Genomic DNA, 10422 nt, shown 5'->3' on the forward strand with positions numbered 1-10422 from the left:
GAGGCTGCTAATACTCCTCCCTTTTTGCTGCTTGCATTGCATGCATCGTGCTTAATTGCGTGGCACATTTCGTACCACAAAAGCATTCTACATAATCCTGGCTGTATGTATATATGTAGGGTCTCTGCTTGTCATTTTCTGTTTTTTTTCTTTCTTCCTTCCTGATAGTATAAAAAATAGCGATGATTTTTATTTTTCTCATTTGAACTACAAGTAGCTGGCGCGACGTTTAATTCCCATGTGAACTTGTGAAGAAACAAGCTCTGTTCGTGGCCAATTAGCAGCAGCAGCAGCAGTTATGGGCACCGATCAGGGGAGATCAGTGTCCATGATGAATTCATATCTTCCGACAATGGGATTTGATGCCGCGCTTGCTTATGCACGAGAATTAAATACCCGACCCGGCCAGCACAAGGGTCTTGTGGATGAATGCATATAGAGCCCATGAGAGCATTGATCAAGCGCCTAACCTAACTCGATCCATTCCTCCCTGTTCTTTGGGAACCCCCCCCCCCCCCCCCCTCTCTCTGTCTCTCTGACAAGAGCGATGATGAGAGAGAAATCGTCCGTTTGGGCGTCAAAAACAAACAAGCAAGCAGGGAATCACGGCCAGAGTGGAGCGGAGGCATGCGGGCGCTGTTCCCTTCAGCTTCACCTTCTCTCTCTGGCTCGCCTCGCCTTGCTTCTGACACAGCACACACCCTCCATCACTCTACGAAGTACGCTCGGTTTCTTTCCTGATAGTGCAAGCAAAGCAAGCGCCAGACACACACACTACCTATTATTTCCTCTCCATCAGTCCATCTCTCCCTCCCTCACACACATCTCTTTTCCTTTTCGTTATTATTTACACCGAGGGCGAGCGAGCACTAGAAGAAAACAGCCTAGCCTTGCCTTGCCATCTGCCCAAGCTCCCTTCGCTTCTCCCTTCTCTCTCTCTCTCTCTCTCTCTCTCTCTCTCTCTCTCTCGCTCCTCTGGCTAAGCACAGCACAGCGCAGCACAGACAGATCCTCCGTCTCCATACTTTACACTATTATTTTCCTTGTATTGCCGCTCTGTGCCGTGGGTGTGCCTGCCTTTAGGAAAGGCCCTAGACCCTAGACGCCCTAGTGCAATGGTGGAAGCTGCAAAGGCTGGAGAGGCCTTGCTCCTTCCTTCCTTGTCCTCTTGATTAGCCCTTGACAAACACCGAGGTTCGTTTGCTTTTGGTCTCTTCTTGCTCACCCTCCCCTCCCCTCCCCTCTCTCTCTCCTCCTCCACTGTTCAAGCAGCGCAGTGCAGGACAAGAAGAAGAAGAAAAAAACCATAGATGGTCTCTCTATCACACACATAAACACACAACATCTGTCCATGAAGGAAGCTCCTCCTCCTCCTCCCCCTGCTTAGCTAGCTCTTAGTCCTTCTTGGTGTGTGGGAGAGGAAGGGGGGGAGAGGTCAAAGGAAGGCTGGTCCATACATTAGTCCATCCACACACACACACACACACACACACACAAACCACTCCTAGCAGCTTGCTTGCTTGCTGCTACTAGTACTAGTAGTAACTAGTAAAACTCGCATCCACGGGAGGAGTAATCCCTCACTCGGTCGCTTTGCTTGCCAAGAACAGCCCCACTGTTCATCATCCATCCTACCATCCTTCCTTCCTGCATCTAGTTGTGAGTGAGTACAGCAGCTACCCATCTTCTAAAGCTTCCCCTCCTTCCCTTTTCTCTTCTAATCTTGTTTGCATGGGCAGAGGAGGAGCCCAGCAAAGTAGAGGCTAAGCTAGGCAGGAGCAGGATATTGTTGTGTATTTTGCATTTATTTATTATTTGTATCTATGTGTGTATGTATGGTGTAATTGAGCAGCTGGCTAGATTATGTATGCTCTTGGGGTTTGCAAGTGGTATCTTCTTGATAAGGTCCCCAAGATCCCACACCACACCACACCATGCACCTCTCTCTCTCACATCACCTTCCTTTTTGTTCTCTCTCTTTTCTTTTCTTTAGTGTTGAGAGTCCCAAGAAACACTGAATTTTGTTGGCGTTGAGTTGGAGGCGCCATTGGCCTTTTCTTGCCCTCTCTCATGGTGTCCATTGTGCAGCTGCAGAGAAGGCGAACAGAAGCAGCAGCGTCAGCGAGAGGCATCCTTCCGGACAGGGAGGAGAGGATGGATCTTTCTGTGCCCCGAGGCGAGTTCCCGATCCCAATGCACGCCGCCGCCTCGCCCTACGGGGGCATCGGCGGCGGGGGCGTCGCCGTCGCCGACCATGCCATGGAGCTCCACCATGACCACGCCAACCACAACGGCCAGTCCCAGTCCCAGGCGCAGGACATGCCGTCGCCTCCCGCTGCTGTGTCTGAGGACAGCTCCGGGAAGAAGCGCGCGGCGGCCATTGCCGGCGGAGCGGGAGGGCCGGCGGTCAAGTACCGGGAGTGCCTCAAGAACCACGCGGCGGCCATCGGCGGCAACGCCACCGACGGGTGCGGCGAGTTCATGCCCAGCGGCGAGGAGGGCTCGCTGGAGGCGCTCAAGTGCTCCGCCTGCGGCTGCCACCGCAATTTCCACCGCAAGGAGCTCGACGACTTCGACGGCGACAGCTGCGCCTCGCACGGCTACGGCTACGGCCACCACGCCGTCCGCCGCCTGCTCGGCCCCGCCGTGCCGCACCACCACAAGAGCAGCGGGGGCCTCCTCGTCACCGCGGACCACTACGGCGCCTACGCCGCGGCGCGCGCGCTCCCTCCGCCGCCGCCCCCGCCGCTGGGACACCACCACCAGATCATCATGCCGCTCAACATGATCCAGACGTCCGAGTCGGACGAGATGGACGGCAGCGGCGGCGGCGGTATCATGGGCGACGGCAGAGGCGGGCTAGCCTCAGGCGGCGGCGGCGGCTCCTCCTCGTCCAAGAAGCGCTTCCGCACCAAGTTCACCGCCGAGCAGAAGGGGCGCATGCTGGAGTTCGCGGAGAACGTGGGGTGGCGTCTCCAGAAGCTGGACGACGCCATGGTGCAGCACTTCTGCCAGGAGATCGGCGTCAAGCGCCGGGTCCTCAAGGTCTGGATGCACAACAACAAGCACAACCTCGCCAGCAGGCCGCTCCCTACCTCGCCTGCGCAGCCGCAGTCACAGTCGATGCCGCTGGCGATGTCAATGCCGATGCCGATGCAAGTGCCGCCGTCGCAGCCCGGGCCTTCGGGCCACCGCGGCCCCAGCTCCCCGCATGCGCAGGGGGAGCTCAAGCTCGACTGACGGCACAAAGAAGCCCTGGTGTCTGTCAACGGCGCCATGGTGGCTGATTCTGCTAGCGTTAGTAAGCCGCATTGCCATTAATTTCACTGTTCCATCGGAGCGATCGATCGAAGCAGAGAGAAGAGAAGAGAACCAAAAAACAAACCCGAGTCTATCACCATCTCCATTTTTTTCCTTTCTCTGTTTATCTTGTCATAAGGTTGGGGAGCAAGCATGAGAGGGGGGACATAGGCGAACCGGACTGAGCTCCACTCAATTTCAATTTATTTTTCCTGGACCTAGTTTTTTTCTTCTTCGTCTCCTTGGTTGGTGTCTCTGACTTGAAGTCTAGCAGTACCTGTTGAGCTGAGCATTTGAGTTGTCATGGATCAGAGGTTGTATGAAATGAATTCTGACTTGTTTACAATTTCTCCATTTATCTTCAGTTCCCTGGGCTAATCCGCAGACTCTGAAAAGAAAAGAGAACATGGGATGCAATCCCTCCCCAGGTCTTGTATCTTTCAGGCGCACTGTTCACGAGTCATGACATGATCTGCATGCTTAATCTGCAGCTCCTGTCGGTGCTGTTACTGTGGCCTGCCTGCCTGCATGCATGCGGGCACGCCTATGCCTGATCTGATCCGGCGATGTGAATTCACCGCTCACAAGCCACAAGCCACAAAGACAACGAAAAGGGAAGGGAGATCCTTGTCAAGAATTCGGGAGCGTGAAAATTAAAATTTCGGTGTCCCCGTTTCTCCATTTGGAGCAGATGATAGTCCTTTGGCCTGCGCATCGGGTTGGCCCTGCCCGGCCCCGAGCGAGCGAGCAATCAATCATTCTTGGGGCCGTGTACGAGTGCAGGGGGGCAGGGGAGCATGTGGCCAGCCAATCCAAAATTGGTTCGGGTTTGCCGCGGGAACAGAGATGGAAACCATGCGAGATATCGCAGTGCTCCCCGTGCTCCTGCAGGAGATTTTTCTACGAGTTATTCTTCTTTTTTTTGACGGATTCCTACGAATTCTTCTTGATCATCTGCTCGCTGTTCCTGCATGTGCGATTGAGGCGTTGATTTGGTGGTGTTTGTGGCAGCAAATGACGTGCACCTTTGCAGCCAGCGGCCTGGGTGACTGCTGGGGACAAGGCCGGCTTGGTAGATCAAGCGCTGAGACGGACTTTTATTGCTGTGGAAGTGCCAATGTTTTGCTGTCCCTCTGGCTGTGCGTGTACTTTTGTGACGTCCCCGTTTCAATCGTACACTAATCATGCACGCAAATGTGTACGATCAAAATCAGGACTCACGGGAAAATATTACAACACAACTCTATAACATAAATAAGTCATACAAGCATCATAATACAAGTCAGAGGCCTCGAGGGCTCGAAGACAAGTGCTCGATTATAGACGAGTCAGCGGATGCAACAATATCTGAGTACAAACATAAGTTAAACAAGTTTGCCTTAAGAAGGCTAGCACAAACTGGGATACAGATCGAAAGAGGCGCAGGCCTCCTGCCTGGGATCCTCCTAAACTACTCCTGGTTGTCGTCAGCGGGCTGCACGTAGTAGTAGACACCTCCGGTGTAGTAGGAGTCGTCGTCGACGGTGGCGTCTAGCTCCTGGGCTCCGACATGTGGTTGCGACAACCAGGTAGAAAGGAAAAGGGAAAAAGAGGGTGAAAAGCAACCGTGAGTACTCATCCAAAGTACTCGCAAGCAAGGAGCTACACTACATATGCATGGGTATATGTGTAAAGGGCCATATCGGTGGACTGAACTGCAGAATGCCAGAATAAGAGGGGGATAGCTAATCCTGTCGAAGACTACGCTTCAGGCCACCTCCGTCTTGCAGCATGTAGAAGAGAGTAGATGGTAAGTTCACCAAGTAGCATCGCATAGCATAAACCTACCCGGCGATCCCCTCCTCATCGCCCTGTTAGAGAGCGATCACCGGGTTATATCTGGCACTTGAAAGGGTGTGTTTTATTAAGTATCCGGTTCTAGTTGTCATAAGGTCAAGGTACAACTCCGGGTCGTCCTTTTACCGAGGGACACGGCTATTCGAATAGATAAACTTCCCTACAGAGGTGCACCACATAACCCAACACGCTCGATCCCATTTGGCCGGACACACTTTCCTGGGTCATGCCCGGCCTCGGGAGATCAACACGTCGCAGCCCCACCTAGGCACAACAGAGAGGTCAGCACGTCGGTCTAAATCCTATGGCGCAGGGGTCTGGGCCCATCGCCCATTGCACACCTGCACGTTGCGAGGGCGGCCGGAAGCAGACCTAGCCTAGCAGGCATTCCAGTCCAATCTGGCGCGCGCCGCTCAGTCGCTGACGTCACGAAGGCTTCGGCTGATACCACGACGCCGAGTGCCCATAACTGTTCCCGCGTAGTTGGTTAGTGCGTATAGACCAAATGGCCAGACTCAGATCAAATACCAAGATCTCGTTAAGCGTGTTAATTGAAGTATCCGCGAACGCTGACCAGGGCCAGGCTCACCTCTCTCCTAGGTGGTCTCCACCTGCCCTGTCGCTCCGCCACAAAGTAACAGTCGGGGGCCGTCGGGAACCCAGGCCCACCTCTACCGGGATGGAGCCACCTGTCCTTTCAGCCCCCTCATCAGAATCACTTGCGGGTACTCAACGAGCTGACCCGACTTTAGTCACCACATGTGTCATGTATATAAAGTATATAGTATATACCCGTGATCACCTCCCGAAGTGATCACGGCCCAGTAGTATAGCATGGCAGACGGACAAGAGTGTAGGGCCACTGATGGAACACTAGCATCCTATACTAAGCAGTAGGATAGCAGGTAAGGGTAACAACTGTAGGAACAATGACAGGCTATGCAGCAGAATAGGATTAACCGAAAGCAGTAACATGCTACACTCTTCTAATCCAAGCAGTATAGAGAAGAATAGGCGATATCTGGTGATCAAGGGGGGGCTTGCCTGGTTGCTCTGGCAAGAAGGGTTCGTCGTCGATGTAGTCGATCACAGGGGTACCGGCATCGGTCTCAGGGTCTACCGGAAAGAAGTAACGAAGGGGGAACACAATAAATAACAGAGCAATCAAAGCATCACAAAGCATAACATGACAAACGTGGTGCTAGATGTGCCCTAACGCGGTAGTAGGTGATATCGGCAAAGGGGGAAAACATCCGGGAAAGTATTACTGCATCAGCATGACGTCAGCATGACGTCAGCAGTCAACAGAGGTGTTGACTGGGTCAAGCTGACGTGTTGGTCCCAGCTGTCATTGACTGTTAACTATCCTAACAGATTAATTAACTAACCTAAGTGATTAAGTTAATCTGATCAGGATTAATTAAGTTAATTAATTAAGTAATAAATAAATTAATTATTTTCTTAATCATTATTTTCTTATTCTTTTTTATAAAATGTTTAAGGGCGGGGCCCGCCTGTCATTGGCCCCTGGGGGCTTAGTGGATTGGGCGCTGGCGAAACGGGTGCAGGCACCAGCCCGCTCGGTTGCTGGGGCGTGCGGGCGCCCGAGCGAAGGCCGAGCCTGGGCGGCAGCGGGCACGGCAACCCGAACGGGAGCTGGGGCAGAGCCGGGCGGAGCGGGGCTACCACGGCGGATGTGGTGGCTGAACGGGGCGGCAGCGGGAAGGAGAGAGCCCAGGGTGGGCGCCGGAGTTGGCCTCCGGCGCGGCGATGGCCCGCGGGGCCAGAGGTGGAGGCGGGGCACGGGGCGAGCGGGTCGGTGGCCGCGGGGACGGGCCACAACAGGAGGCAAGCGGGGACGGCGTGTCGGGGCTGTGCAGAGCACCAGCAGGGGAGTTTCGCGGGCGAGCGACGCAGGTGGGTGGCGAGCGCGCGTCCGTGCACGGTGGTGCACCGAGGGAGGCACGGACGGCGCGGGGACAGGGGAAGGAGGAGGGCGGATGCCGTGGCCTCACCGGGATTTGTAGGGACGGGGCAGCGGGGGGGGGGAGCGAGGAGGTCGTCGGGGACGACGCGAGCGACGACGGGGACGAGTAGGCGACGTAGAGGACGACGGGGAGGCAGTCCGGCGATGGCGTCCGGCGAGGTGGCTCCGAGCGACGGCGATCCGGGGCGGTGGCGTCGGCGCCGACGTCGACGGGGTCGGGGGCGTGGTCGCCCCGATCTGGGAAACGAGCGATGAGGGTTGGTGGAGCCGGCGAGGAGGAGCCGAGGATGGAGCAGCGACGGCGTGGGCGATGGGGTTGTCCGGCGACGGGGTCGCCGTGCAGGAGGCGGCGAGGTGTCAGCGTCGGGGGTGGAGGGGCGAGGGGATCGGGCTCCTCCTGATCCAGATCCAATCGAGGGGGGAGTGCGGGAGCGAGGTGGGAGAAGTGGGGCGTGGATAGGGTTTTGGGTGGGGTGTGAGAGGGGATAAGGGTGTGGGGGGTGTGGCCGGTTGGGCCGGCCTGGTGAGTGGTGGCCTAGTTGGCCAGGGGGCCTCTTCTCTTTTTATTTTTATTTTGTAGTTTTGTTTTCTATTTCTATTCTTTTCCTTTTTCTTTATTTTCTCTACTGTTTTAATTCATTTTTAATTATTTAGACATCCTGTAAAAACGTGGTTTCTTCACTATAAATACCTATGCATTAATTGGCACACTCTGAACATTTTACCTTAATGTTTAAATTTTTTTGATGTTTGACGAAAATTCAAATTTGAATTTGAACAGTTTTGATACTACGCGGGATTAGCAACAGTAATCGAGATGACGTGACATCATTAGCAAAGATTTACTGTAGCTTGATTATCCGGGTCACACAACTTTGTTGCCTCCCCTCCGCTCCCCTGCCATGGCAGCAGGCGCGTTTTATGTCTCACGACGACACCAACGCCGAGGGGCATTTACCCCTGGAGATGGAGATGTGGTTTGCAGTACCGCGAGCACTAATGCCGTGTATTTCGTCCGGTTTGGAATGAAGGGGTTTTGCTGGAAATTCTACATAAGATCATATACGGATTCATTCATGTGGGATCCCTGTGTTCCGGTACGTACTGCTAAATGTAATCCATTCTGTACCAAACCGACTTTGATCCTTGCCGACTTGCAAATGAACACCTTGCACCCAGTACTGCTTGCACCGTTGCACGCCAGGAGAGTCATTGGTGGATCCGTTTACCCAAGAGTACGTGCCCTGCTAGTAGGATTCACCGTCTTTTTTACCCGCACAAAAAAAAGGATTCACCGTTTTTAGTGGCCAAAACACGTATTTTTGTTTTATAAAAAGTCCCCCACAAATGAGTTTTTTTTTTACGAAAAAACTTCCATTCTGTACAATGAATATCCAAAAAAATAAAAAATTACATCTTGCATGCACACCCCATCTTTCTTTCTTTTTTGAAACGGAGGCAATGTTCTCTCTCTTTTGCGGACACTTGTGGAGGTTCTTGTGGATTTTTCAAAAATAAAAGTCGTGGATGCTCATCATGCTATAACATATGCACGTGAGAACAATAATAATCACCATACACGTCTTGCTATAGGTTTCATTTCATGCGGAACTACGTGCCTAAAATCCAGATGACCAACAAAAATACCCGGCAACTCGTTTAAAAAAAAAATACCCGGCAACACCGCAGATGCTGAGTCCAAATTACAGTCCATCCTGCCGCATGATGATACAATTGGGACGTGCCCGCCTGTTTTGTTCCTGCCTGTGGGTCGTACCATGCATATGCATACAGGCAGCATACATGTCGCTTTGGATTCGTCCCAGGTGCAAGAAATGAAATGCTGCCATGCTGGCCTTTTCCTCTTGGCTCCAGTGCTCTAGGCTGTAGCCCCCTGTTCGTGCACTCCATCCTACCAGAATTTGGGCGTGGCCCCGCGGCCACGCAGGCATGCATTTGCAGCCTTGTGTTGTCTTGTGTTGTGTTGTGATCGTTCGTGCTCCAGCGCCAGTACGACAGACAAGGTAGCGTGCTTGAAACCACGTCACTTATTTTGGCACCGAGAGAGCAGTACATTATACAGCTAGGCTTTCCACTAAGCAAAAAACAACGAAAAACTAAAGCCAAGTAAACAAAGCATACATAGAGAATAAGAAATGTATCGGACTCTATGTATTTTCTTTGGACTGAAAGTTGTGAACCCAAGTAGGCTAAAGTCGAAAAAAAATAACGGCTGTGCCAAGCAGGTGCAGCTCAGCCGAGCTGAAATGATCACGCCAGACGGGCTTTGGCCAGGCAGGCCAAGACAATTATTACGGCCGCTCGTTTCGTCAATGCAAAACTCGCCGTCTCGTGCGCCTCTGCTCCCTCAGTATCATGGTCTGCGAGCGAGTGTGGGTGTGGAGCTCCATGACTTGCTGCTGCGGTGCAGGGAGCCCAACACACGCCCTATACCAGCTGAGCTAGCCCATGTGTGCCTGCTGCTACGAAGGATGGATGGATGGATCGATGGGTGGTGCTTGCTGCCAAGGCAAGCCATCAGAGATCAGTCCCATGTTCTTGGCACCAAAACTCCGTCAGTCCGTCACCAACCCTGTAATTTTCTGCTGCAATTTCTTGCCTTGCCCTTTTGGTTTGGGGATGGATCAGGTAACCACCAAGAAATCATTTTGCTTACCTTGGGGAACAAATTCAGTAGTAGCATGCACTACTATGAATATGATCTGATCTGCCCCAGCTCTCTACCCAGCAAACTTGCTGCATACAGAGAGCACTATGGTGGTAAGAGCATCTACAATCGGACACCCCATATTCGCCCCAAACTCCTGGGCAGCCTGTCCGGTTAGTGTCCCGACATAAAATTGTCACCCAATCGGACGCTCGAAACGCATCTCAAGCGCCCGCGCTGACCAGCAACCCACATATCCAACCCATATATGGGGATAATGGGGTGGATATTGGCATGCAGCTTCACCCTATTTTTTCAATCTGATATGTTGCTTTCTTACTGTCATCATGTTACTTTTTTTTTGCAATTCTGCCGAACCAGATAGACAATGTGAAGAATATGAACGGGTGCAAGTTCATTGCCGAGTACCTACATACACACATACCATGATAATTTGAGTCTCTCACACACACATATACCCAGGACAAATTTGTCTCTCACACACATATGCACATGCCATCGTAGTTATGTCTAGAAAAAACAGAAATACCATGGCAAGTTTGTTTCTCACACACACATATGCCACGGCAATTTAACTCTCTGTCACACACATGTACCCATGGCAATTTTG

At 52.7% G+C, this 10422-nt stretch overlaps 1 protein-coding gene across 4 annotated transcripts; it reads left to right on the forward strand.

The window, feature by feature from the left end:
• Positions 1 to 675: 675 nt before the first annotated feature.
• LOC123096213 (zinc-finger homeodomain protein 4) lies at positions 676 to 3646 on the forward strand. 4 transcript variants are annotated; one of them, XM_044517870.1, is made up of 2 exons: positions 676 to 1194; positions 2089 to 3646. In XM_044517870.1, the coding sequence occupies exon 2, from the start codon at positions 2155 to 2157 to the stop codon at positions 3238 to 3240; it is 1086 nt and encodes a 361-aa protein (XP_044373805.1). In that variant the 5' UTR covers positions 676 to 1194; positions 2089 to 2154; the 3' UTR covers positions 3241 to 3646. The 4 variants fall into 4 exon arrangements, with proteins under 4 accessions (XP_044373805.1, XP_044373806.1, XP_044373804.1 ...); XM_044517871.1 differs by lacking the exon at positions 676 to 1194 and adding an exon at positions 1211 to 1659; XM_044517869.1 differs by lacking the exon at positions 676 to 1194 and adding an exon at positions 1212 to 1663.
• The last annotated feature ends 6776 nt before the right edge of the window (positions 3647 to 10422 follow it).

Source organism: Triticum aestivum, chromosome 4D (assembly GCF_018294505.1).
Source record: "Triticum aestivum cultivar Chinese Spring chromosome 4D, IWGSC CS RefSeq v2.1, whole genome shotgun sequence".
In the NCBI taxonomy this organism is placed as follows: domain Eukaryota; kingdom Viridiplantae; phylum Streptophyta; class Magnoliopsida; order Poales; family Poaceae; genus Triticum; species Triticum aestivum.

Excerpts from the sequence above, each read along its gene's own strand:
- LOC123096213 (XM_044517868.1), top strand. The coding sequence starts at position 2,071 with ATGGTGTCCATTGTGCAGCTGCAGAGAAGGCGAACAGAAGCAGCAGCG.